We start from the raw sequence: 27,146 nt of genomic DNA on the forward strand, positions 1-27,146 counted from the left end.
GTGCCTTAAAGGCATGGACTCGGGGAAATTAAGTTCATAAAAGTCAGTTCTCAACTTAAATGTGTTCATTAACTTCATTGATTTTTAATTCATGAGAAGGATTTTTTTATTGCATTAAGAAAGCAATGAGGATTTTTAAATGAAATCAATTTTGAAAGTGAGGCCTTTGTTTTTTTTTTCCCCCTTGCCGTTCTGCAGAGCGGGTCCACCGCCCGCCGCACACGTCCTGGCAGGAAGCGGGGAGCACCCCGCTAAGGGGTGTCCCCCGCCCCCATCGGACGGTGTTTCAGCTTTGACCTTGCCTTTGGTGTCGGCTTTGTCACTCCTCTTTGGCCACTGCCTTCTTCCTGAGATGCGCCTTAAATGTCTCTATTCAAGGGCAGAACAGCATTTGGAAAGTGTCCTGCAAAGACCAGCAGCTGTCCCTTCGGTTCTGGCTTTGAATGCACGGCCAACGTGACCTCTGTTTAAATGCAGGGGACCGGCCTTTGCGCACGCTCAGGCAGCGGGAGCCCTCTGGAGGCTCCTTGCTAAATACTTTCAGTTGCTCAGCCATTCCCCCGTGGTGGGCCGACGTTTCTGGAGCCTTGGGGGTGACGTGGATGCCCTTCGAGAAAGCTCTGTCATGTGTTATCCTGGGCAGTGGGTCCTCAAACTGGAGTGTCCCCCAAAGCCACCTGGTGGGCCTATGACAATACAGGCTTGCTAATCCCCAGCCCCGAGTTCCTTCCGAGGCAGTAGGTTTGGGCAGGGCCCGAAATTTCATTTCTCGCAAATTCTTGCACGATCCGTACCCTGCTGGCCCGGACTCAGGTCTCTGAGAGCCCCTGTTAGTGGACTGAGGAGGCTCCTTAGCCCTCCTACAGTAAGAAGGCAGAGCGTCGCAAAGTGATCTAATGGTTTCTGTCCTTTCCTAGTAGATCCAGCATGGCTGTTGGCGCACCAAAGTGAACAAGAAATTGAAAAAAGTACACCTATTCACAAAAGGAAGGTGTTGCCAGTCTGGCCGGGTACTGGAAGAGTCTGTCGGTTCCCTGGGAGACGTGCCGACGACAATCTACGAAAGGGAGGACTGTGTTCAGTTTACTCATCATTTCATCCCTAGCACGTAGTCCGTGACTGGCACATAGTAGGCTTTCACATGGCTCCTGAATAAGTGAGTGAAATGCTGACAATCAGCACTGACATGGACTGTACCATTTTTTAAAATCCTCACCCAGGGATACGCTTATTGATTTTAGAGAGAGAGGGAGGGGGGGAGAGAGAAAGAAACATCAATGTGAGCGAGAAACATCGATCGGTTGCCTCCCGTATGTGCCCTGACTGGGGATTGAACCCACAATCCTCTGGTGTTTGGGACGACGCGCCAAGCCGCTGAGTCCCCTACCCCGCCCCCCGGTCAGGGCAGTTGTACTCTTTTTCGTGGGTGGATGTGCCTTGTGTTGTAGTCACCTAACAGCACAAGCGTATTCTGTTAACAAAGCAGCTCAAACTCAGCGACTTACACAGCAGTATTGGACAGAACGTCCAGGAAGCAGGTGGCCCTTCTCCCGCCCTGGCCTGCTGCAGAGGCGGCTTCTGGCCCTGACTCCCCCGGCAGCTTGCGGTCATGCCTTGCCACCTAGAAGGCGCCCTGCTCCCTTCCTCGTGTCCTGCCACCCGACACAGGAGCCAGCCAGCGTGTGTCTCCGGAGGCTAAGTCCCCGGGCTCGCGTTACCTTCTTTGCTAAGTCTGGCTGGCCAGCACTGCCCTCTCGGGTGGGTTACTCAGCCGCCCGCCCTGAATTCGGGTCCTGCCCTGCATCCTAGGGGAGCACTGACCCCCTTCCGCCCTTTAGACCAGGAGTCCCTGTAGGTGGACTCAGTTTTACTTTCTGTCACTGTTCCTATTGGCAGGCAAATGAGGATAAATGAACATGGCAGAGTTCAATGAATCAGCATTTTGCATGACCCTGTTTCTGTTTTTTTTTTTTTAAAGATTTTATTTATTTTTAGAGGGGAAGGGAGAAAGAGGGAGAAAAGTATCAATGTGCGGTTGCCTCTCACACGCCCCCTGCTGGGGACCTGGCCCGCAACCCAGGCCGGTGCCCTGACTGGGAACCGAACCGGCAACTCTTTGGTCTGCAGACTGGCACTCAGTCCACTGAACCGTGCCAGCCAGGCACGTTGTTGGCTTTTAAGCAAACCCCTAAGTAAAAATCGCTTTTGGGGACAGGATGCAAACATTTTTAAAAAACCCAGCGCGGGTCCAACCTACCAGCCTAGCCTGTTTTACGTTTAGTCCTACAGCAGACCCAGCCTCGGTTTTTCAAAACGCTCCTCACTGGTCACACGAGAGCAGATAGAGGCTTTCCCTTTTGCCTGCACGCAGCCGTCACCGCTGCGGGGTAAGAGATGGAAGCACTGAATTGCAGAGGCTCATTAACGTCAGGGTAACCTTGAAGGGAAGCAGATTGGACTTAACTCGCTGGACTCTGGGAAGTGAGCAGTTGCGGGGGGAGGGGGCCCGGGAGCGCCGGGGCTCCGCAGAGCGGGGCCCCGCTTTCTGTTTCAGCGACTGTGCTTGGTGTAAGAATTGGGACATTTCCAATAACGACCTGGTTACGTTCAAATGATCCCTGGAGACAAACAGGAAACGACAGACTCTTCTGTTTCTCGTGCCCTAAAGACCTGAAAAGCGCTTGGAAAACATCACAGGCAGATGCTGTTGCTGCGGCAGCGGAAAATCTGAAACGGCACGGGTTGGTGTCTGTCGGGGAGGTAGGGCGCTCATCTGCATAGTTTCTGACACCACGTGGGTCCTAAAAACGTAAGGCTTTGTAAGTATTCAGAGAGCGGCCAGGAATTTTTAGAGGCAAAAAATACACAGCGTGCCGCCATCGATCCAGAGCAAAAACAAGAACGAAAGGCGAGGAAGGGAAGGGGAAGAAGGGAAAGGAAGGGGAAGGGCTGTGGTCCAGCGTCCAAGGGGGGACATGGAGGAGGAGGACACGATCCCCAAAGGCAGGGAGGGGGGTTTGGACAGGCCCGCACCGGGCCAGGACTATAGCATCTTCGCTACGCAGACGGCAGCCGCGTGGTTGCATCGGTGGGCGTTGGATTTACTTGTGTTGATCACCCCGCGCGCTCTGCGCTGGCACCTTGAGCCGCCCGTGTGTCTCGAACTGCACACAAAACCCCGCCAGTCACTCGGGAACGGTACAGAATGCAGAGAAAAGGGCTTCTGGGGGATTCAAGTGGAACCTCCTTAATTTTACAGGAAGCCTTTCGGTTGGGTAAAAATAAATGTTTTCCTTGAAAACATGTCGATCTGTCAGCAGCTATTTGGAAAGCTCAAAGTGAACTCCATTCACACTTGAAGGCTGTGGTTTTTAAAAGCCGAGAATGGACATTCTTTTTATTTTCCCCCCCTTGGGCTGGGCATTTCCTGTTGTAAAGTCTGTAAAGAAGCCAGACTACCCAGACCCTCGTTGGCAGTCATCTTGCAAAACTAATTTTTTTTTTGTAAGAGAGACAGACATAAAGGTAGAGGGAGGGTTGAGTTGAGAATGTGCTTGGTATTCACGTATTTAGCACTGTCTTTTCTCAAGCCACCCAGGGTTTTGTTTTATTTCTCCCATTTATATGCGTTCAAGGTGATAACGTCTACAAGATGCCCTGATGCCCCACGTTTTAGGAGTCCCTCCCCTGAGCGTATCCTACGTTGGCCATTTTCACTGCTGGGAAACAAATAAAAACCTGAAACAGTGTTCTGCTCGCCTCCTTCCCCTCGAAGAGACGGGGAAGTGGACTACAGGATATAACTCTCTCCCAGAAATAAGAAAACCTCTTAGCTAATAAAAACCAGGCTGAACCCCCATGCGCTTTGGGTATTTTCACAGTGCTTAGCTTGCACGGAGACCCAAAAGTTGCCTTTCTTGTCATTTAAAAAAAAGGACCCTCCAGACTTTTGCAGCATCTGCCCAATTCCAATGACTTAATCGTATTTGCTTTGCAAGTTGATTCCTGGGAAAATAAACACCCACGCCTTTGTTTATTTAATTGCAAGGTAGAAACAATCCGATGAAACTAGGTAGGAATACGGGTCCGTGGACCTGATTTTTAGTATGAAGGAATTAAAATCTTGATATGAAACAATCCAGAAACGATTTTTCAGAAATGCTTTTGCACACTTACCCAAAAAGCGGAATAGAAATCCACTTCAACTGAGCGTCTTGGGGATATTCAAAGGCAGGCAGGGGTGTGCGGGGCGGGGGGGGGGAGTGTGGGGGCGTTATTGACAAGTTCTTCGGCCCTGCCACAGCAGGACTGAACGCCCATGGTGAGTCTCCGTGCTTTTCCACGTATCTTTTCCCCTACCTGGGGGGATGGGGTTCTCAAAAGGTCACTGAAGACATCAGGCTAATTCATGGCCTCTCCTTCGCCTTACGTGCCCTGGCTTGCGATTCTCTGCAGTTCCTTCACATCCCTAGTCCTAGCATGTTAACCGGTTTACTCTTTTGCATCGGGGACTTCAGGGTCCTGACGGTGCCACTGAAGGCACCCGGCAACCCATGCAACCGGAGTTCAGGGTCGATTCGGACGAGCGTGCGCGGACGGGCGCACCGGGTGGGCCACGTCCATCCCGAGGAGCTGTGCTCCACGCGGCAGGTGGGGGAAGCGAGCCCAGCTGTGCCTCGGTTAGTTCCCGCCCCACCCCCACCCCCCAACAGGCTGCCCCTGAGGGCCGCGGCTTGGCCTTGGCCTTTAGCTGGTAACTGGCTTCCTTCACGGGGCCTTGGAGGGCGGCTCTTGCTTGTGTGGACCCGCCCCCCCCCGCCTCAATTTCCCCCGTTTCACTTTCAGATTTGCTTCTCGCCACAAATCGGTACCCCTGCTCTCCCTCCCACTGTGTGTAGCGTTAGAGTTTTCTCATTTTTCTAAACACTTTAAAACAGAAATTGCTCACTTACTGCCTGAATAATTTTTTGTTTTGAAGGCTTCCTTTCTTGTCACTGAAACAGAACATGGATTGAGCGTAAGCCCCTCCAAAAATCAGTCTTAACCGCCCCCCCCCACACACACCCACGAAAATCTAGCCTTTCCCCAGCCCCCCCGGGAGTGGGCGACAGCCGCCAGTGGCCCTGTCATCAGGCCTGGGTGTAGCCAAAATCGGGCACAGCACGCACTACAAATCACAGTGCTGTGCCTCCAACTCAGGCGGGGGTGTAGGGAGAGGATTTTAATTTTGACCAAATTGTCCTTTGAATACTTACAAGCTCACTTGAGAATATAATTTTTCGGAGTGAGGGGTGCCTGCGCCTTTATCTCCCACCTAACGGGTTCTTGCTGACACCCATCGATCTATAAAGTATGGTGATATGCGAACTACTTCCCCAGCAGTACGCTACTCGGTTGTACACAACGTGGTAGCACGCCCAGCATATGTAACGCTGCTTCGTCGGTGTGACCCATACCGGCCCGTTTCACACGTGTTACCTAAGTGAGCCCCTCACAGCGTCTGCACTTACTGAAATGTCAGGATCTAGAGCCCCACTGGGCGGCGCGCATGGTCCTTTCAAGTCCCCATTAGGAAAGGTGGCCTCTGGGGATCAGAAGCCCAGCGGGGGTGGCGGATGGGCAGGAGAGCCAGCGGTTCTGTTTATCTAAATGTGACGGCTGTTCCAGTTCCCCCTCATCCCTCTGCGTTCAAAGGGAGCTTTCGCCCCCAGCGGGCCTCGGCCTCCCCAGCGGTGGGGACACAGGCCCCCTTGTTTTTAAGTTGCGCGAGAGGAAAAATGTCTTAAACCCCTTCAGATGGCACTTTGCACGCAGTGAAGCAAACCACCGAGGACCCGACAGGGTGCGGAGGCGTGAAGTTTCATGGAAACAGAAAACGGCCCCCCGGGGCCCAGGGCGTGGGAGTGCGGGCGAGGGGTCCTGTCCTGGGGGATTGTTGAGGGCGGCCAGGTCCTCCTCCAGGCCGAGGGGACAGAAGGCGGAGGGGAAGGTCAGGGCCAGGCGGGGCCCTAGGGCAGCAGCGGTGCCAGGATGGCCTTGGACCGGACAGAGCCGAGGCTGCGAGCCTGCAGCAGGGCGTGCTGAGGGGCGGCCTTCCCGGTTTCCTGTAAACCTAAATGAAAGTCATCCCAGAGCCTCCGGGGAGCAGCGAGCGCCCTGAGGTGAAGGTGAGGCGCCCACCTTGCCCCCGGAGGGAGCAGTAAAGGGTCTGTCTGCTGGGGCAGTTTCCCACCTGTCCCTCCTCTGGAGTTTGGGGTCCTGGTCCTGGCTGCCACTCAGGGTGGCACAGGCCCTCCCAGGGGAAGGGGCGCAGACGGGAGGGAAGGGGCCGCCCAGGGAGGAGGAGCAGCCAGAGCACCCAGAGCCAGAGCGTCTAGAAGGAGAGGACCCCGCGGCCTGGAGGGAGGGAGGGCGCCCAGCGCCTGCGTCCTGGAGTGGAAGCCCAGCGCGAGGCCGGGCCGCGTCCTTCCACACCGGGGCGCTGCAGCACGTTGTAATGCAGGCAGAGCCGGAATGCGCACCCTGACCCGGCACCCTTCTGTGTCCTTTCTCCCCTCTCGCCGCCACCCCCGCCCACCCACCCCGTCCCCTCGCCGGGGGCGGGGGCGGAGCAAGCTTTGGAAAAGTTGCCCGTAGCCCAGCGCTTCCGCCTCGGCATGTGTTTATTGAAAAGGAAGATGGGCGGGTGATGGATACAAATTGGGGCCGTGTGGGGCGGAGCCTCGAATTGGTGGCTGTGGAGGCTCCGGCAGCCCCCCCCCCCCCTCGCCAGCCTTCCCTGACCTTCCTTCCCCTTCTTTTTGAGGCCGGATGAAGGGAAATGCGTGTTTTTGGCGTGGAGCCTGGTTTGGGGAGAAAGGAGCGCGGACAGAAAGCCGCGGCCCCGAGCCCCTCCCCTCCCAGCCCTACAGTGTGTCCACGCTCACCCCTGTGCGCGTCCCAGGGGTCCTGGCCGCCGCTGCCTCAAGTTGGGAAGGAAAACTGGAGAAACGCAGGAGGGGCGCGCGCCGGAGGGAGTCCAGGCTGCCGCTGCCAGGGATGCAAAGCCTGGACGCGGAGCGCAGCTCCGCTGGGAGGAAGCGCGCCCGGGGGTGCTGCCCTGCACCCCGAGACCCTCCACCCCTCCCCACCGTGGACCTCTCCTCACGCGCTCCGTCCCAGCGCCGTGGGGTGCCACCTCTCGGCGGGGCGCAGAGCCCCCAGCGCGCACCCACCTCTTGCCCCACCCCAGCCGGCCTCCTGTGACCTGCGAGACACCCCCGCCCCATCGCGTCCCACAAACCCCCTACCCGGGAGCCCGCCAGCCCGTCCTCGCCGCCAGACCCCGCCACCCAGGCGCCATTACCAGGCGGGTGGCGGGCCCTGTGGGGAGGAGGAGCCGCGCGGGGGGCCTGGCGGGCGGGAGCGCGGAGATGCGCCCTGGAGGTTCGCTGCTCTCTAGGTGGTGGGGCCTAGGCATGTCCCTCCCTGGATCTTGTTCGGTGTTTGTCTTCCTTCAGTGGCTTTGATTAGGCTTTCCGTGGCCGTGGCGAGGAGTTGAAAAAACAGAAAAGGAAAGAGAAAGAGAACACGCCCCCAGACCCGGGCCTCGCCGAGCGCCAGGGAGGGGGCGGAGGAGGCTGAGCCTGGCTGTCGCTGGGCTGGGACTTGAGAGTGGCGCACGGAGGAGCGGTGGCCCGCAGCCGCGCGCCTTCCTCCTCACTCGCCGGCTCTGCTTCTCCCCGGAGGGGGTGGGGAGCGGGCTCCGAGAGGGAGAACGCCGAGCAGCGAACCGCCCAGCAGCCAGCCAGCCAGCCGGCCGGCGAGAGCGCGCGCGGGGACCCATGGCTTCGCTGTACCAGAGGTTCACGGGCAAGATCAACACCTCGCGGTCCTTCCCGGCGCCTCCGGAGGCGAGCCACCTCCTGGGCGGCCAGGGGCCCGAGGACGACGGTGCGGGGCCCAAGCCCCTGGGCGCCCAGGCGCCCGCGGCCGCGGTGTCCCGGGAGCGCGGCGGCGGCGGCGGGAGCGCGGGTGGCCGACCCCGGTTCCAGTATCAGGCGCGGAGCGACTGTGACGACGAGGACGTAAGAGCATCTTGGTGGGGGCGGGGGGGGGGCCGGGGCGGGGGCTTGGGGCTGAGCGCTCAGGGAGACAGGGACGAGGTCGCCTGCGTGTCTCACGGTCTTTGGCCGCCCTCCCCCTCCTCCCCTCCCCCCTCCGTGCTCCGAGGAGCGCCCCCGAAGGCACTCCTGAGCGGCGGTCTCGGTGGCTGCTGTCCTGGAGCGGGTCTCTGCCGCGGCCAGGAGTTGGTGGCTGTAGAGAGAGCATCGTTGGTGGGCGCACGGTGCGGCCGCCCCACGGGTGGACCTGGCCGGAGGGTCCCCGGGGGGTGGGCGTCTGTTGCTCGCCGCGCTGCGGGGCTGTGGGTCCCCAGCAGAGAAGTCGGTCCGGCTGTGCCGACAAGTTAGTTGGCTTTCCCGTCCATTTCTGCTTGAAGACTCGGGGAAGACCGCGTCCCAGGCTCGCCTTCCCCCCCTGCCACTTGTCACTGGGATCTACCCATTGCGCCGTCCCCCCCCCCCCCCCCCCCGTCCCGTCCCCCCCCCCCCACCGTCCCCTCACTCACCTGCCTCCACTTCTCGCTTTCCCAGGCGCTTGCCCTCCGCCCCCACCCCCCTGCTGGTCGTGGCTGATTTTCTTTCATGAAAAAAAACCCAACAAACCGATGAAAGCCCCGGCATCCGAGGCCCAGCCACCTGTGCGGGCCGAGGCAGTGTCGCCCCGGGCGCGGCCCTGCCTGACTCTCCCGTGCCTGCCGGCCTCCGACCAGCCACTCCCCGAGACTGTTGGTTGAAAACTTCTCGGGCGCAGGTTGGCCACGCTTCTCCGGGCAGGCAGCCCGGGCTTCCAAGGTTGGATTTGCATATCGCCTTAGGAACCGGGGACTCAGACGGGACACCAGGGGGGCGCCCCTGCCGGGTGCCATCCAGTCCTGCTTTCAGGGGCGCGGCCAGGGAGGGCCCCGGCGAGAGGGAACTGGTCTTTTTTGAGACCTTTCCTTCCCAAGGGAAGAGGAAAAATCCCAGCCAAGCTCCCAGACAGGCCCGCGGCGGAGTGGGCCGGTGGCACGGCCCAGGGTGCTGTCCCTGTGGGGAGGTCCCTCCTGGGCTGCGTCTGGACACAGGCCCGCCCGTCCCCCCTGACGTTCGCAGGGCGGCGCACGTCCCTGCCCTGAGCAGGGGCCTGTGGTCCTCGAACACGCCCCGCACGGGTCACCCTGCTTCGGTTTTTGGTGGTCCTCGTTTAGTACGATACAAGGTGTGCGTTTGCGGGGGTTGCTTTTTCTGGAGCAGTTCTAGGGGGGAAAAAATGCTCAGGCGGTTGTTGTTCCTGGTCGTTTGTGTTTTGTTTTCTGAACAGAGGCTGTGGGGACCGTCAGAGGGGTGGCCTGAGTTTGTGGGAGACGGAGAGGCGGCGTGTGCCTGTGTGCACCCACATAGACACACCTGCACACACGTGCACGTCCTGGAGAGATCTGGCCTGGGGTTTCATGTTTTTATTTACTTTTTGGATCCCTCGTGGCGGGGACTGCTCCCCGAGAGAGACAAGGCCCTCCCTTCAGGAGGTCAGGCTCCCAGGGAAATGCAGGGATTCTTCAGGCATTGGGTCCAGGAGCTGCAAGTCTCTGAGGAGGAGTTTCCCTGGGGCTGGAGGAAGGTTCTGGAGGGCAAGGCTACTGAGAACCTTGGGGGAGACCATTGAGCTGCAATGCAGGCAGAGGTGGTGCACTTTTTGCCTTAAACCGGACTTGGAGCGGCGGCGGCATTGTGTTCTGCTGGGAGCAGGCACAGCGTGCAGCTTCTCCTCGGCGGACTCTAGGTGTCGCTAGGCGAAAGGCGAGGTGACAGGCCCCCAATTTTGCCTAGCATGGTCCCCGCCCATCCGTTTCTCTCCTGCGCATCTTCGCCTGGGGCACACACTTCTGCGTCTCAGTTTGACATTCGTCTGCAGCGGATTCTCAGATACACAGAAGGGTCAGACAGAGGAACAAATGGGAGAGTTAACATTTGCAAATTATGGCTGCAGACGGGGCTCTGAACAGCTCATCTGACTTAATTTCATTAGGTGCTGACATGAGTGTGTTTCTCTTAGAAGTTACAGAGGGGCGTGTGTGTAAGAGAGGTGTAGCTTTAAACATAGTGTATGTATGTGTAGTGCCTCTATGAAATATATGTATGTAAACATAGTAAAGATGTCTGGATTAAACCAGTGTCTCGGGGCTAAATGTAGCATCGGTTTCTTTAAAACCCTGACATGCTTTTCTCATACAAGTTATTCAGAATTGGAAACGTTACAGCTAAAAAGGCACTCGAAAGACAGGTGCCCACAGTAACGCAGCCACTTCCGCCCAGGAAGAGAGTGCAGGTAGTGTGAGGTAAGAGGTACTGGTTAGAAACACGGCCGCTGTAAAAACCGCTTTTCTAATACAGGCCCGTGTCAAGGTTACGGAATCCTGTGCAGTCTGTTCTTCTGCCACCCACTTCGAAACCTGACTAATTGGGAGGGCACTGCCTTTGTTCCGCGGATCTAGGTGCATCCGTCTGTGACACCGACTTGGCCGGTTTGGGAGCCTGGGCTGGGGCGGGGGCTGTCCGAGGTGCTGAAGTACGCGCTGCATCACCACGCAGCAATTTCTAGCAGATCTTTTGCAGGGTCCCAGCCCGAAGGCTGGTGGCTTTGCTACCTCTACTGCACAAGGTCCAAGCAAAGCAGCCGCATGCTGAGGTTGCTTGGCAGGTCATGAACTAGCAGCACCTTGCGTATCTGCCCAAACTACACCTGTAAGAGACCCCCCTCGGCCCCGCCTCTGTCTCCCCAGCGTAGCACCACAGAAGAGCCTGTTTGGGGCAGGAAAGTAAAGTTTAACTTTGACATGGAAATAAAGCCAGAGCGCCTTCTCTTCCAGAGTTACCTCATCAATCTTACATTTATTTGAATGTAAAGTCAATTACTTGAGCAACCCCTCTGGGGAATCAATAACTGTTTTGATTTAAACTTCTATTTGTGGGTTTAAAAAGAAGGCGACTCTTTAAAGGAAATGTTGCTGGAAGTGACTTTTTACTGGAATGTAGTCACCTCAAGAAGAATGAACTGTGACTCCGGTTAAGCATTTGACCTCCGTCAGTGCCTCTTTCTTGAGCGTTTGATTTTATAAATTTAAAAAATTAACATGTAGCTGGCATATGATATTATATTAGCTCCCCGTGTCTGTTTCTACAGTCCGCGTAAGGACGTTGGGGGCCGTGGCTCTGACCGGGGCCGTGGTGTTTTTGAGGCCGCGTCAGCATGTTCCTGTCATCTTCATTTCAGTGACAAAAGCTTCCTAACAATACAGAGGCGATGACAACGGGCTTTTAAAACAGCGAAATTGGCCCAAACAAGGATGAGCCAGAGGCCCACTCCCTGCGCTGTCTGTCGCCCGATGGGGCTGGGGTTGCGGCACCGTAGCAGCCGCCGCCAGCCTGTCTCCTGTCTCTCCATCTTGATTTTTCACGGGTCAATATCCCGGTCATTTCTTCTTGGGATTTATAAACTTCATTTTTTTTTTTTAAGTAGCTTGGCTCCACGCATACGCTTCTGTGCCCCATCGGTTTTCCCATCCCAGCTCGCAATGTTTGGACGTACTTAACTTCCCATTGTTTCCCTAGTATATGAGAAAAAGGCCCCAACGTTCAACTGTCTGCTTGGCCTCATGACCCCATGACAGACGGGGGCGGGGGCGCGTCCAGGGCTGCGAGGAACTTCCCTGAGGGGCAGTGCCGCCCCAGCTCCGCCCGCCGTGGTCCCCGCGGGCGGTGCCCCCCATGCTGGGCGCCGGGGCGGGGGGCGCTCGGTGACCATGTGCTGCTGCCGCCCCTCGATCTTCCCCGCTGCAGCAGCGCTTTCTCCTTTCCTGCAAACAGAAACAGTCGCCTTCGTGGGTCCCGACTGCCACCTCTGGCTCCTGTCCTATTTTTCTTTCTTCTTTCGCTCTCCAACCTCTCTGCAGCTGACTCCGCTCTTTATTGTCCACCGTCCTCCGTAGGTAGCTTGCTGGCAGGCTTCCGTTCCTGCCGTCCTCACGGCGGAAGCCGCACACAAAATGTCATCGGTGTCTTCTTAATGACCCCATGTAATGGCCTGGCGGGTCCCTCTGTAGTCTTGGCTGGTACAGTCTTTGCTCTTGGCGATTATCAGCCTACGTCAGAATGGGTGCGTTTTTTTTTTTTTTTTGGTTATCACATGCCTTTCATGAGCTACGTAAATTCGTGCCTTGTCTGTCTCGCTCTCTCTCTGGACTCGGCCTTTACGTTCTTTGGTAAATCATTTCCTTTTCCTTCCCTTCGTGTAGGAGATTAAGGGAACCCACGTGCCAAGGCTTGGGTCTCTATTGTTCTATTCTCCCCTTTCAAGCTTTCCTCTTAAGACAAATGAGCTGCGAGAGAAATAGAATTAAGTTAAAGGGAGCTGAGTGTATCCAGTGGCTCCTGCAGTAGCAGATCCCGCAAGTCGCTTTATTATTAGGTGCGCGTTTCTTCTGAAGAGAACGGGGAGAACGGGGGGACTGGGAGGAGGCTTCTTCCAGGCGTTCGCTCCTTGCGTGAAGCAGCTCGACGCCAGAGAGTTCCGGCGCTGGTGACAAGATGCCCGCGTGGACTCTATCCCTACTGTTGTCGTTTCCCCTCTGTCTGCACGTGCTCAGTCTGAATAACGCGGCCCGACAGGCCCGCGCCTCCTGGCCGGGCACTCCGTGTCTGTAAGCGCGGGCAGGTTACCCTCTTTCCGCGTGTCGCGTTCTCTCTTGTCACATTAAGTGTGTCACTGGAAAAGCTTTGAGGTCCCCTAATGGGTTTAACGCCCTATAGTGCTACTATGTCATGGCGCCCTGCTGGATACAGTAGCTGTCCTCCCGAAAAGCTTACATTTGGCACTTCGGAACATATTTTAAACACACGGGCAGTGCTCACTGCCTAAGACAGTCTCTCGGTGAAAGTGTTGGTAAGGTGAGTCATCGCTTAGCTTTTCCTCTTTGTTGATGTCTTTTCTTTTTTCCTTCCGTCCGTCCTTTTTTCTTCTCAATCGTGCTTTGCTTCCGATACTGTCCGGCATTGGCTTCGGGTGCAGCGCGCAGTGGCTGGACGGGCATGCCCCTCCGCAGTGTCCCCCGGGGTTCCAGCGGCCCCCAGCACCGCAGAGTTACCCCCTATCACGGACGAGGTGGCAGTCCCAAAATGGTCACTGGCTGCCCTTGGGCCCAGAGATCGCCCTTCTGAAAATATCTCCAAAGAAACCCAAAACACTAATCCAAAAGAATAGACGCACCCCTGTGTGCATTGCAGCGTTATTTACACTCGCCCAGATCCGGAAGCAGCCCCAGTGCCCCTCCGCGGAGCGGTGGGTGAGGCAGCCGAGGGGCACTTGCCCAGCGGAGTTCCATGAGGCCATAAAAAAAGAAGGCCGTGGTACCTTTTACGACAGCACGGGTGGACCTGGAAGGCATTATGCTCAGTGGAATAAGCCCGTCCGAGAAAGACAAGCACCCTGCGCTCTCACTCCTACGTGGACTCTAGCGGAGACAGTAAACTGACAAGCAAAAGAGAACCAGAGGCGTGGACGCACGGAACAGACGGGCAGCTGCTGGTGGGGGGGGGGGGGTGGGGGCTGGAAGACAGACGAGGAAGGGATTAAGCAGGAAAGCCTCGTAGACGCGACAGCAGTGGGTTGGTAGCCAGAGGGACGAGCCGGGTGGGGAGGCAGAAGAGGGCGGACGGGGCCAGCAGCGACATGGCGGCGGGCGCCCAGGGTCAGGGGCAGATGCCTTTCCGTTGAGTTGCACACTTGAAACCGGCGTGGCTTTGTGAACCAAGGTCCCCCCAGTACGTTCCACTGAAAAATAGTCACGGGGTTGTAAAGGACAATGCAGGGAACGCCATCGCTGAACTTTTAAAAACATAATCGAAGACCTACAGAGAATGTGCTTATCTCAGCACAGAGACCGTCGTCCTGATGAGGGGACTGTCTGCGACGCCAGGAACGGGAGCTGTGACCTGCACGCAGAGGGCTGGGGGCGTGGGGGGCGCAGCCAGACTCCTCGCCGCGGCGCGGCTCCGTGTAGCCCGTGGGAGCGGGCTGTTGCCTTCCCAGCGAGTGTGGCCAGGGAGGAGCCAGAACGGGGGCTCCTCCGGGGGCTTGAACAGGGAGTGAGAGGAAGCCTGATCTCTTGGCCTTTGGTCGAGCCCATGTCAACGGCGAATTACAGGCAACCGACTTCAGGGCGTTAACAAGCCTGTGCTCTACAGAGCCAGCCAAAGAAAAATGCGTGTTTGCCGAAAGCCAAATCTGTGTATGAAAAATGGAAATCCCGCCTTCCCCGTGGCTTTGAGCCCTGCGGCGCGGGACGGTATCCGAGGTCGGCGTGGAAGTTCGCGGGGCCTGCCTTTTTACTGCTGCCAGTGGAGACTTTTCAAAGGCCTTAAGTGGGAATGTAACCTGTAGATTCAAGGGGGTCTGAAGCGTTAGGCTCACAGGGTATGAGTTTCTATTTCAAACAAGGGAATCGACTCCTTTTCCCGCATGGGATTAATATGCTAGTATTGCTGTGTAGACTGGAATTTCTCTAGATGTTGGCTTTGGACATTTTTTTTTTCTTCATAAAATAGAGCTTTTTGAAATTTTGTACCCAAAGCTTTTTCTCCTTGAGAGTCAGGATGATTAATGAGTTTAAATTTTGCAAGCAACTGGCAGGATGTGCTGAGCAGGGTATCCATGCTGATTGCATATAACTTGCTCCTTTTAATTACTCTGGTGATAACAGTGCATCTATCAATGCATTTATCTCTGCCCTGTACGTTATTGATCCCCCGCAGAGAGCGCTGCCTTCCCAAACAACCTGTACAGCAGCCCTTTTACGATCAAATTCTGCCGGATTTAGCATTAGAGGCTTCGAGTGGCCTGTGTGTGATTTCTGTGGTTCGCTTCCATTTCTCTGCACGTTGGTTTGATTTCATCGTGCACGTAAGGAAGCAAACGAAACAAAAAACCCTCCACCTTCCTGGCTAATGACTTTTGGGACATTTAAAATGATCGAGCATTACGAAAAAGAGCATTTTAAAATTTGATAGCACCTAATTTTACAAACGAGAAGGCGATGAGCAAGTCTGTGGTACGATTTGGCAAATCGCTCGTGTTCTCTGGGGCTCAGAGAGACTCCTCCTCACGCCGTCTGCTGCGTCCCGGCAGGTCCGCGGGTAACTTCCTCGTATCGCCGAGTTTAAAAAGTAGGAACAGAGTGTGTGAAAAAGTAGGAGAAGTAGGTAGCCGTGGGCTCCTTGTTATACTACCCACGATACAGCCGTATCATCGCACGTATCCGGGGTAGTTTACGCACCGCACACTTTGGGGGTGTGTAAGGTGCGTTGGGAAGAAGGGGAGCGGGTATGCAATAAGGCAGCTTAGGAAGAACTGGGAACAAAGCAAGGTGTATGAGCGGAGGGAGGGGGGATGGAGCAGAGAGTAAACGTGGAAAAGCTCAGAGAGAATCACTGGCCTCCCGTCCCCTCGGCCACTTTCTCCAAAACACTCGATTTTCTAAACTGTATTCAGACCCTTCATGGGCCTCGTGGCAACCCTAAGCGCCCCCACATTCATTGCTGCATTATTTACAGTCGCCAGGATCCGGAAGTAACCCAAGTCCCCGTCACTAGACGATTGGGTAAAGGCAATGTGGCACATATATGCCATGGAATACTGCGGGGTCCCCAAGAATGGAACCTCGCCATTGGCGGCAGCGTGGGTGGGCCTAGTGGGCATCGTGCTAAGGGAGCTAGGTCAGGCAGGGCGAGACAAGTTCCGTAGGATTTCACTTACAGGTGGAATCTAAGCCAAGTAAATCCACCCCCCGGCATGTCCTCGGGTGCATGCTGCGGGGCACTCGGGCTCCGTCGCGGCACCCCAGCTATGTTCCCGGGTGAGGGTTTCCGGCTCCTTCCACCTTTTCAATTTGCAAAGGGAGGTTCTCCGTCGCCAGCGGGAGAGAAACGTGCTCATGGCGAACAGCCGAATCCCTCCGCCTGGCATTCCCACGCACGCTTCCTTCCACTCCGGGCCTCACCGCTAGCTCGCAACCCTCCGGAAGGCAGGCAGCCTCAGCGGAAACTGAGAGGGGGCCCGGTTAGGCAGAGGGGAGCCCGGGGGACCCCGACGGGTGGAAGCATGAGGCATGGGGTGCAGAAGTCAAGTCGGGCTCCAAGGTTTCACACTGGGCCTCCAGCTCAGGGGTGGGAGAGGGCTGGCTTCACGTGGCGGGAGGTGTGGGGTTGTGGGCGGGGCTCTGCAGGTACTCCCAGTCCACGGGCACTGGGACGCTGTGCTCCCCTGCCCCCGAGAGGTCGGCGCGGCCCTGACTTTCGGTGGCTGGCGGGAGCGGCGTGTCGGTCCGGCACGTGGGAGTGGGGCTGGGTTGTTACGTTCTCTTCCCTTTGGCCACCAGTCTTTGAGACAGTGTCTTGGAAACAAGGCTTCCGGAGACCCTTTAAGTTGGAGAAGGAGCGGGTCATCCACAGAGGCTTCGAGGGTCCCCAGCGCGGAGAAGAATCTCGGTCCCCGCGTCCGCGCCCCTGCCTAGGCTGTGCCCTTGCATTTTACGTGGAGTCAGGCAAGGTTGTTGGCAGTGTAGAGGAGGAGGGGCGCGAGTCGTCACGGTACCCGGAGGGGTTGGCCGACCCCTCCACCTGCCGCACAACCCTTTCCCCCGTTAGCGTCCTGCCTGTGGCTCCGCCTCCAGTTTGTCTGCGGAAAGTTGTCCTGGGCGCCTCTTCCTCCTCTTCCAGGTTTTCCGTGCCTCGGAGTGGGTAGGCGCATCAGCCCCTCAATGTCTGGTTATCCTTTAAAGGGAGGTGGGCGTGGGCCAGGAAGGACAGGGGCCTTGTTGCCATAGAAACGGAGCCGCCCCCGGGGAGCGGGCCATGGGTCCCCTGCCGGGCGCTGGCTTCCGGAACACGCGATCATCGTCCGTCCGCCCCCTGGCCGCTGTCCTGGGGCTGCGGCGCTATCCTGCCCGTCAGCGAGGCTCTGGCCCCGCAGGCTCACGCAGCGTCCCCGAGCAGAACCCTAAGGACCCTGCCGGGGCCCTGCAGCCTGTGCCCAACCGGGTTCTCCTCCCACCGCAGCTGCAGAGAAGACTGTCTCGCTCTTCGGCCGTGTGGCTCCTGGGGTTCATCAGTGTCTTGCAGCGGGCAAGGACGCTGAGGGGGCCTCTACGGTCCTCGGCATCTCAAATGCCTCGTAGGGCCCCTGGGGGTTGCTTTCTGCTCCAGCAGCGTTCCCCCCCCCCCCCGCCCCCAACCCGCCCCGCCGCTGCCCTCAAAAGGCTTCCCCGGGCTCCCGTCCGGTTCATCTGGCTCCATATCAAGTGCATTTCCCGCTCTACATACAGGCAAGGGATCTTCCGGGTCCCTGTGGGCACAGGGGGGCCCCCCCTGGCTCTCAGCGCAGGGATGGCGCGGCGGCTGTTCCATCTGCCCAGACACTGTTCCCCGGGATCCCCGGGTCTGGCTCCGTGGTGCCTTCGGGCCTCTGCCCCCGCGTCGGCTCTCCATCAAGTCCCACTGCGCGCCGCGTTGAAACCGCAGCCCGCCCCACCCGCCACGCAGGGGCCACCCCACCGGCTCTGCGTGCTCCTCTCTCGCCCTGGCTTTTGTCACCTCCCCATCGGTACTTGTCTTCCTGGGCTACTTCGTCTGCGTCTCCCTCGGTTAGTGCATTAACTAAACCCGTGCACAGATCTTCGGCCAGTGGGCCTTCTGATGTGCCCAGGTGGCCCAGACGGCGCCCGGCACGTCCGAGGTGCTCAGCGAGCGTCTGTCAGGGAAGGAGGATCGAATGGGCGGCAGTCTCCCTGCAAAGCCTCCGGCCTCTGCTCTCTGAAGAACCCCAGTTCCTTGAACCCTGTTCTCCAAACTGTTTTTGGACTTGAAAGACTTCCGGACTTAGAGCTCTGAACCTTTGATGTGGCTCCTTGCCCATGTCCCCAAAGGGACCCTTTTCTTTTCAGAATTTCCTTTCTTGTCTGATGACGAGCTGTCTCTTCCAGACGGTACGACGGAGGACTGGGGTCGAGATAGTGGGTCCGCTGCTGGGGAGCCGTAGGCTTCCCTCCTGCAGGGTCTGCTGGAAAAGTGTAAGGTTTGGCATTTGTAGTATTTTGCGGGAATTTAAAAAGTAAGTGGGAGGGAAATATGTTTGTTTATCTATGCCTATTTTTGCGGACTTTTTTGTGGTCATCAGAGAAAGTAGCAGAAAAGAAGGTCTCATTAGAGAACACGCAAGTCTTTGAGAAGAAGAGATTTCTAGCAACGCAGGAAGGTCGTGAGTTGCTTTTCTGATTAGAAATTTGATGAGGTGATTTGATGAGGACATTTTGATGAGGTGGTTGGAAAATCACCTAATGTTCAGGTTGAGGGGAAGAAAAGGCCGCAGCATCTTTTCTCCCCGGTCGTCTGATCCTCCCTTGATCGGACGGGTAGGAAGCCAGATTTGAGTATTTTGACGCGGGTGTCGTTAGAGGAAAAGTTGCCAGACCAAAGTGCAAAGTTTCTCCCAGAAAACCCGTCCCCGGCTTCTGTGCCCTGTACGCCCCGGGCTCTTCAGGAGCCTCCACGGGTGCTGTCCCGCTGAGACCATCGGAACGGTGGCACGTAGGGAGGAGCCAGGACCGGCGCCTGGAATCGTGAGGTTTGACCTTGACTCACCTTGGCTCCGTCGCTCTACAGAATGCCTGGTGACGCGCCCCTCTGACGTGCCCCAGGCGGCGTGAGACTTTGATCCCAGGACGCTGGATGCAAAGTGCAGACGTGCAGTTGTGCTCTGTCGCCAGACGGGGCAGGAAGGCAACGTGCGCGTCGTGAGCGCCCTTCTCTTCCGCCCGCCTGAGCCGAGTGTCGTAACCTCGGAGGGAGGGACCCAGCCCTCCCGCGCCGTCCGCTCTGTGTCGCGGGCAAGCACCTGGACAGGCGGGGCGTCCGGGACAGGCAGGCTCCGAATCTGTCAGGTGGCGTCAAAGTGCCCGCAGTTAGATGGCGATAGTGCAACAGGGGGCGAGGAGACGCAGGGCCACGGTCCTTGCTTAGCTGGGGGATTTAAGCATCGAAGTGCCTCAGGACACGTAAGGACGAAAGACTCAGAAAAGCACATTGCTCTGCAATGATGACACAAAGAATAAGAACGTGAGCCCTGGCTGGGTGGCTCAGCTGATTGGAGTGTCGTCCGGTGCTCCCGAAAGGTCCCGGGTTCAATCCCCAGTCAGCGCACAGACGTAAGTTCCAGGTTCAATCCCCGTTCTGGGCGTGGACGGGAGGAAACCGATCGATGTTTCTCCCTCACATCGATGTGGGTTTGTTTCTTTTTTAAATCTCCCTCTCTCCCTTCCTCTCTCTCTGAACTCAATAAACATATGCTCAGGTGAGGACTACAATAAATGAAAAAATAAGTAAATAAAAAGTTTAAAACAAAAAGAAAAGGGATGCAAGTTCATGCGCCAGCGCGACAGAGCTCGGCACCCGTTCAAGTCCAGGGAGAGAGGGGGTGGCTGGGACACACGCACCCCCGCCCCCTGCCTGGGTCCCCACTGCGGGGGGACCAGGGAGCCCCGACACCTGCGGAACCGCCGCCACCGCTAGCAGCCCAGGCAGGTCCGCCCAGCGAGCCCCCCACCGTCCCTCCCTGTATGACCCCGAGGGGTGAGGGCGTTTAATTTCAGGGGCCATGGCGTGATCCCGGAATGCCACTCTCAGCCGCTCCCTGTCACAGTCCGGCCACGTGCTGGTCACTGGGGACGTAAATGGCCAGAGGAGAACAGGTGAGGCTGCCAGGCGTCCGGGCTGGGGTCTAGGGAGGGTGACCTCGGAGCAGACCGTCGAGCTCAGCCCGGCGAGCCGCCATGCAGCCTGGGCGGCGCAGGGCGCAGGTGGCGCTGAGCAGGGAGGTCACGGTCCCCGAGCGACGGCATCCACTCCACGCCGCGTCCGCTGGCGACGCCCACAGGAGGTGGCTCTCAGCAGCTTTCCAAGCTCCGCCTCTTGGAGTCCTGGGGTTTGAGACGGGCGCCACCCCGCGGAGGCGGAGGGGAGACGGAGCCGCCTGCACGGGCCGCCCCGCCCCTGCCCCCGGCCGGCAGCCGCAGCCCTTTTTAAATATGTCCGGTGGAAAGGGCCTTGGGTGCTGATGACCTCTGCTGGTCCCAGCCCAGGCGCGCGCACACTCACAGGTGCCAGCAGGGTTCCGGAAGGAGCTGTTCTTGTTACGGTTTCCGAAAGCTCAGCCCATCGAGTTTAGTCGTGGCTGCGCCTAATGCCACGGTGACAGTAGCCAGGGCTGGGTGACCGCTTGCCGGCCGACTCGGGCCTCCAGGGCGTCGCCCGTCATGGGCAGGGCCACGTCCGGGGTGGGTGGGCAGTGTGCCCGCGGCCCCCGGACTCCAGCAGCCGAGGTCGAGTCCTGACTCTACCTACCATGGACCCATCCCTTAGCCTTCAAGTTACTGGACGCTTTTCCAACTTCAGTTTCCTCATTTATAAAATTAGGGGGGACACTACAGCGTCTTTCTTGTCCATTTCTTGGGAAGGTGGAGTTAACACAGGTTCAAACAGAGCCGCGCTGGCACTCAATGAACAAACGCAGTGTCCTCATACAGTCCTTTTTACAAGACCTGGTTGTTCTTGGAGGGGACGTGGAGCTTCGGAGCAGCAGGTTCTGGGTCAGGCCCCTCCGGAGAGCAGCCGGGGGCGCGAGAGCCCCACGCGGGTGCCCCGGACCTCGCACGCCGACAGAGGGCAGGGGCGCGCTCCCCGGGGGTGACCGTAGGCAGCCCCAGCGCCAGGTGCCTTGACATCCAGCTGGAAAACAGTTGTCGAAAGCCATGACTTGGGCTCCGTCGTTGGACTGAGAACTGGGAACATTCCACACGGTCGATACTCAGTCAGGCCTGTCTCCCAGGCTGCGGTCGGAACAGGTCCGACCGGAAGCCGCTGCCCTCCTCCGTCCAGCCCTCCCCCGGCCCCCGCAGTCAATCCCCATGGCGCTGTCCGTGTCCGTGGGTCATTCGCTCATGACCTTTTACTAGTCCCTTCCCCTTCGTCCCACCATTCCCTCTTGGCATGGCCTGTCCCTCCCACCAGCCCCTCCCGCCTCTGTCCTTGGTCCTGAGCCCTGTTCGGTGGCTGGCGCCCGTTGCCTGCAGACCAAGGTGAGTTTTGGAGGGGCCCTCGGATCACACCGGCCCCCGAGAGAGAACAGACCCCCCGGCATGTTTGGAGCAGCCCTGGGTGGGGGCAGTCGGCCTGGTCCCCGGGCAGTGGCGCACGGGACGGGGGGGCCCCGGGTCCTGTAGGCAGAGGGCTGGCGGGAACCACCCGCGAAGGAGCCAGCGGAGGGACAGTTCCGGGCCTGCTGAGAGCGCCAGGCCCCCCGGAGACGCGCGAGGAGCCGAGGGGAAGGCAGGCCCACGACACGGCGCGTGGCTGAGGAAAGGGTCCGTGAGATATCGTGGCCCAGCCACAGCCAGGCCGGGCTGCGGGGCGGGGACGGCAACCTCACGGGCGGACGGCACCCTCAGGATGCACACAGACTGCAGGCTGTCCCCTCGGGTTCGGCTCGGGAGGGGTCGGCTCTCTCCTTCCGTTCCCGTCTCTAACGTGTGGCATCGGCTTTAAGAGATGGGGGAAGATGTGTCCTGCGGGGCGTTACTTTTCCAAGGGCGTACTGATGCCGTGCTAATAAGGCAATTTCAAAGCTTGTTCGTATAATGCACCCCAAATGCTCCCCCTTGGCCTCATTAAAACACTGGATAAAGAAACATCAGTGGAATCGTTTCTGGGTATCCTGTCTTCTCGCTGGGTGTCCCGAGCTCCGGCTGGGTGTCCTGCCCTCGCTGGGTGTCCCGAGCTCCGGCTGGGTGTCCCGCCCTCTCGCTGGGTGTCCCGAGCTCCGGCTGGGCCATGCCACCTGGTCGGTAAACGGGCATTTCCCGCCCTCTCTGCTTCAGCCACCCCCCCCCCCCGACCTTTCAAGGACCAGGTTGTGTCTTTCTGCTTCACAAAGTGTCTCCACCATCCGGGGCCCTGCTGGGGCTTCTTCTGACCTTGTCCTGGGATGGGCACGTTTGCAGGGCCGATGCACTCAAGGTCTTAGTTTCCTCTCGTTGTGCGCGGCGACGCCTGCGTCCCCAGCTCCCTCGGGCACAGGCGGCAGACCGTTACCGCTGCTCAGGGCTCGCCCTCCGAGGTGTGATACGTTGCAGCTGAGAGCGCGCCATCCTGGGGGGCGGTACCCCAGCCCTAGTCCCCTCGGGGACTGCCACCCCCCACCCCCCGCCATTTCAGAGACAACGAGCCTGTCCCTGGTGGCCACTTGCGTTCCCCCCCACACCCACCCCTGCCCCGGTGCCGCGTCGGTGCCTCCACCGCCCTGCCTGCGTCTCCTGCCGCTCTCCGCAGTGGCCTCACCCAGTAATGGGTTGGACCGCGTGACACTCTGTAGCTTCCTGGCTGGGGACGTTCACTCTCCTGTCTCTCTTATGCCAGCTCATTATCTTCCCGTTGTGGGTGGCAGACACCTTCCAAAGTGACTTACACAAAACAATGACAAACTGTCACAAGCCACTAGCCTGCCTGTCACAAAGGCCATCTGTTGTTTCCGGAACTTGGGACCCGAGGAGCCGTGGCCTCCGCCGTGCTGGGAACCAGCTGCTTCCAGAACCGTCTCCCCAGCTCTCTTCCGTGTCAGGTGACCCCAGGCTGACGGTGGAGGCCGCCGCCGCATCCCGGCACGTGTGGCTGCCGCCGTTTGTACAGAGAGCGGGAGGCAGGGGCGCGCTCTCCCCCTCGTCCCCGCGGGACGTCTCTGCAGAGGCCGCGGGCCCAGCACCAGGGACCAGCCACGTTGTCCCAGCCGTGTCAGGAGCCCACCCCGGGGACAGGACAGGGACGGGCCAGGGCTGGAGCTCCCGCAGGACGCAGGGCTCTCCAGAACCGGTCGCCGCCTGGAAGGCCGCTTCTTCCTTCTTCCTCGGACAGTCCACTCGCCCTTCCAGGTCCCTTTCTGATGCCGTTGGCTCCAAAAGCCCCGCCCTCCGTCCTGTCCTGAGTCCCAGACGGGAGGCTGCACAGGGTCCGAGGTTCCTGAGCCCCGTGAGGGCACAGTTCCTACGCCTCTGCTTTGCTTTCCGTTGTGACTGCTCATGCAGGTGGCAGCTGTGACGGTTGTCACCACAGCCCTTCGCAGCGAATGCCACTGAGGGGGACGCGCAGGATGGCAGGCGGGAGAGAGAGAGGGAGGCCACGCGGCCGCGGGAGAAGGGGCGATGCCCGTCGCCGGTCGCTGTGCAGGGTGGCAGAGTCAGCCTCGGGCCTCCGAGTCCCGCCGCCTGCGGTCCTGTGACGGTCCGAGGAAGGCACAGCCGCCCGGACGGGGCTGCCCCCGCCCTTTTCTGTCCCCCGGCCGGGGGACAGCGTTACGTGCGCACCTCCACGGTGGGACCTGCTGCCCTCTCCCGGCTGGTGTTTGTAAGCACATCAGCCCTGGGCTGTGACGCGAAGGAGCACAGATTCGGGCCAGGCCACCAGGGAGAACGAGCCTGGCTGTCCCCAGTCAGTCCCGGGGGTCCCCAGAGAGGCACCGCCCTCTACTCCTGTGGGCACCGGAGGGGGCTGCGTCCTGAATCAGGCAGGTTTTGCTCAGGGCCCAGCGGGAGCCCGGGCGGAGGTTCGGTTCCGACACGCCTGCCCGAGGGCTTCAGATTATGAGTCCCGTGTGTCCTCCCGGGCGGCCCTCCTGTGCCCCACCACCCGCGCGTCCCCGGGACATCCCTCCTAACGTGGGAACCGCCCTCTTCTCTAAGCCTCGCCTCCACGCTCTGTCCGCACTAAAGAAGCGCCAGCCGCGAGCCATCCCAGAGTCCCTGCAGTCAGACCCAAGGGCGAGTCCTTGGGCTGCTGGCTGCACCTGCGCTGGGCGTGGCCACGTGACGTGCGCTGACCAGCTCAGGGACGCTCCGGACCCCCAGGCCGCCCCGTGGGCGGACGGGAACCACCGCCCTCACAGGACAGATGGGGCAGCTCAAGAGAACGGGTCCGGAAGGGGGACCGGGGCAGATGCTAGACTTCGGCTCAGTAGAGGCAAGAACAGGAGCAAAGAGAGTGTCCCCTGCCGAGCGGGGAGGAAATCTGCCCCACTGGGCAGAGGTGGCACGGGAGAGCTCATGCGCGTTCAGGGGACAACCTTGTGCGGATACCAGCTGCGCCCAGGCCGCGGCAGCACCGAACGGAAGTCGAGCCTCCCTTTGCGGTGGGAGAGACCGACCTGCAGACAGCGAGCTGGGCGCGCCCTGGGATGAGACTCCGTAGCATCGGCCGGTAGAACTTTCCGTCCCGCTGGGACCGCGCTCCGTCTGCTCTGCCCAGTCCGGCGGCCCACGGTCACCGTGGCCGTGGGGCGCTTGGAACGTGGCTACGCCGCTGCATTTTAGATTTTATTTCGCCTGCACCCGTCTGTGCGGCCGCAGGTGGCCGGCGGTGGCAGCGGGCCGCGGTTCCGAAGGAGAGCTTGGTGGTCACGTTCGCCCCAGGAAGCCGTATGGCTGTATTCCTCTGAAGACCTCTCTGGTGATCTCCCCGCACGGGTGGGGGATTCCACACGGGGCACCCCGTCCGTGAACAGCCCTTGCCTCATCTTGTCGTTACTGACTTTGGGAGCAGGAAGAGAGACACTTTATTTGGCCTCCAGAACGTCAGGGAGCGTTTCCCGGGGAACTCGAGGGCTTGCGAGGCTCCTTGACAGATTAACAGGAGAGAACCGGGGGGGAGACAGGAAAAGAGATCTCAGGCGGAGGCAGCAAGCAGCCCCTTCAAAGGCGCCAAGACGTGGAGGGCTCAGTGCTTTCCAGTCTCAGGTCTTGGGGGACAGGGTCTGTGGGGCGAAGACATTGGAGACGCGTCCCAGAGATCTGTGGGGTGTCGTGGGCTCCTGCACGGACGTCAGACGCCCGGAGGCGAGGGGACGTCGTGGGAAGACGGGCAGTGATTTCTTCAGGTTAAAAAAGAAAAAGCGCCTGAGTTGAGCTGGAGAATGAACGAGGGAAGCTTGGTCGTGGGAGAGAGGAGCTTGGGGGAGGAGGCCAAGGAAACGGGTCGCGATGGGGACAGTTGCCTCCGGCAGACGTGACAAAGGCAATGAGAAGGCGGACGGAGCCATGCCCCCCGCGAGCAGAGGCCACCTCTGCCTGGGTCCTCATTTTCCATTTCCATTTGGGTGCTTTCCCGCCAGAAGCGCCACGAGGCCGCGGCAGGAGCGCAGGACGTTTTCCGGTGGCTGATGGAGCTGGTGGCTTTCGGTGACCGATCGGGTGGGAGCGGCGAGGTTGGTCGGGGTGCTGGACTGAACGTGCCCCCCAGATCCGCACGCTGACGCCCTTGCCCCCTGTGGTGGGGTTTGGAGGTGAGGCGCCTGGGAGGTGCACCGGCTGAGGTGAGGTCTTAGGGTCGGGCGCCATGACGGGATTAGCGCCCTTTTAGGAAGGAACACCGGAGAGCTGTGTTCCCTGTCACTCTGTCTCTTGCGGCCACGTGAGGACGCTGCGAGGAGGCCGGCCACGGGCCAGCCACACAGAGGGTCCTCGCCAGACCCGATGTGCTGGCTTTGTGACCTTGCACTCTTGCTCCCAGACCCGGGAGAGAATACAGCTGTGTTGTTCGAGCCACCCCACCTGTGGCGTTTGGTTATAGCAGCTCTACGAGACTGACACAGTCGGGGAACGAAAGGGGAGGCCAGGGTGCCTTCGGGGCGTGGCCGAGCTGTGCTGGGAAGGATGGGGGGCCGAGCGAGCTGGGAGAGGCGAGGTTCGGGCGCAAGGGCGTGAGGCGTGGGCGGCGCAGCTGACAGGCTGGTGCCGTGGCCACGGGAGTGGCATCCGGAGCTGAGGGCGCCGAGGGGTCACCCAGGAGAACAGGAGTGGCTGGCAGACAGGCCCAGGGTGCCGAGTCTTCCGTCCATGCAGAGCAGCCCCACGAGGAAGAGGAGGGGGCTGCGCCGGCTGGGTCACTGGGAGTCGAACAAGGAGATGCCATTAATGAAAAGGGCGCGGGTGAGCCAGCACCTGAGACCTGGGTGAGTGGAAGCGGGAAGAGACGGGAGAGGACTGGGAGCTCCCTGCAAGTGACCGAAGGGACTTCTCGGTGACAGCACCCAACGAGGGGAGGCCGCGGGGTGAGACGGGGCGACGCCACTCAGTCAACGAAGGGATGAGGACAGATTCGACTCCGGGCTTCCCAGGAGGTCTGTGGCCCGAGGGGCTCTCTGAGCCGAGGCTGTTCGCTGTAGGGAACCTAGTAAACTGAAAGCCACGGGGGACTTAATTCACTGCTTTATACTCTTCTAATAAGAAATTGGGCATTGTCCAACAGGTTTTTGCTCTTCCCTGCACTCACACAAATGCGTGCATACACGCACACACATGCACACGCCCCTCTTTTAAGGAACAGAAATAAGCCCTGGCTGGTGTGGCTCCATGGATTGAGCGCCTGCCTGTGAACCAAAGGGTCGCCGGTTTGATTCCCAGTCAGGGCACCGGCCTGGGTTGCGGGCCGGGTCCCCAGTAGGGGGTGCACAAAAGGCAACCACGCATGGATGTTTCTCTCTTCTCCCTCCCTTCCCCTCTCTAAAAAATAAATAAATAATCTTTAAACAAACAGAAAAGGAAATAAGCCCTGGCCAGGTGGCTCAGCGGGTTGGAACATCATCCTGTACACCAGGCGGTCACAGGTTCGATCCCCGGTCACAGCACGTGCCTCGGTTGCAGGTTCTGTTGCCTATGGGGTACACGTGAGAGGCAACCGACCGATGTTTCTTTCTCACCATCTATGTCCCTCTCTCTCTCTCCTTTCCTCGCTCTCTAAAATCAATACAGCATGCCCCCAGGTGAGGATTAAAAAAAAAAAACACACAAGCAAAATTAGCCCTCCCTACGCATCCCAGAGCCTGCCCAGCGCCCGGGCAGGAAGGAGATCATGAAGCTGTGATCAGCGCTGGCCGTGTCCAAGCCAGAGATCCCTGCAGTCACCCTCTAGATCATTTCC

At 59.1% G+C, this 27,146-nt stretch overlaps 1 protein-coding gene across 2 annotated transcripts in view; it reads left to right on the forward strand.

Annotated features, from left to right (window-relative positions):
* The window catches only part of DPP6 (dipeptidyl peptidase like 6), a 484,609-nt gene that overhangs the window by 80,879 nt on the left and 376,584 nt on the right, over positions 1–27,146 (forward strand). The window contains exon 1 of one of the 2 annotated variants that reach the window (XM_054574777.1): positions 7,513–8,066. The exons of the other annotated variant lie outside the window; for it this stretch is intronic. Within the exon in view, the coding sequence (XP_054430752.1) occupies positions 7,824–8,066 (243 nt within the window). The 5' untranslated portion in view covers positions 7,513–7,823. Of the gene's footprint in view, positions 1–7,512; positions 8,067–27,146 lie in introns of those variants that run through there. 2 annotated transcript variants of the gene reach the window in all.

This window comes from Pteronotus mesoamericanus, unplaced genomic scaffold (assembly GCF_021234165.1).
Source record: "Pteronotus mesoamericanus isolate MK-2021 breed Mesoamerican mustached bat unplaced genomic scaffold, CSHL_Meso_final contig_265, whole genome shotgun sequence".
Lineage (NCBI taxonomy): Eukaryota > Metazoa > Chordata > Mammalia > Chiroptera > Mormoopidae > Pteronotus > Pteronotus mesoamericanus.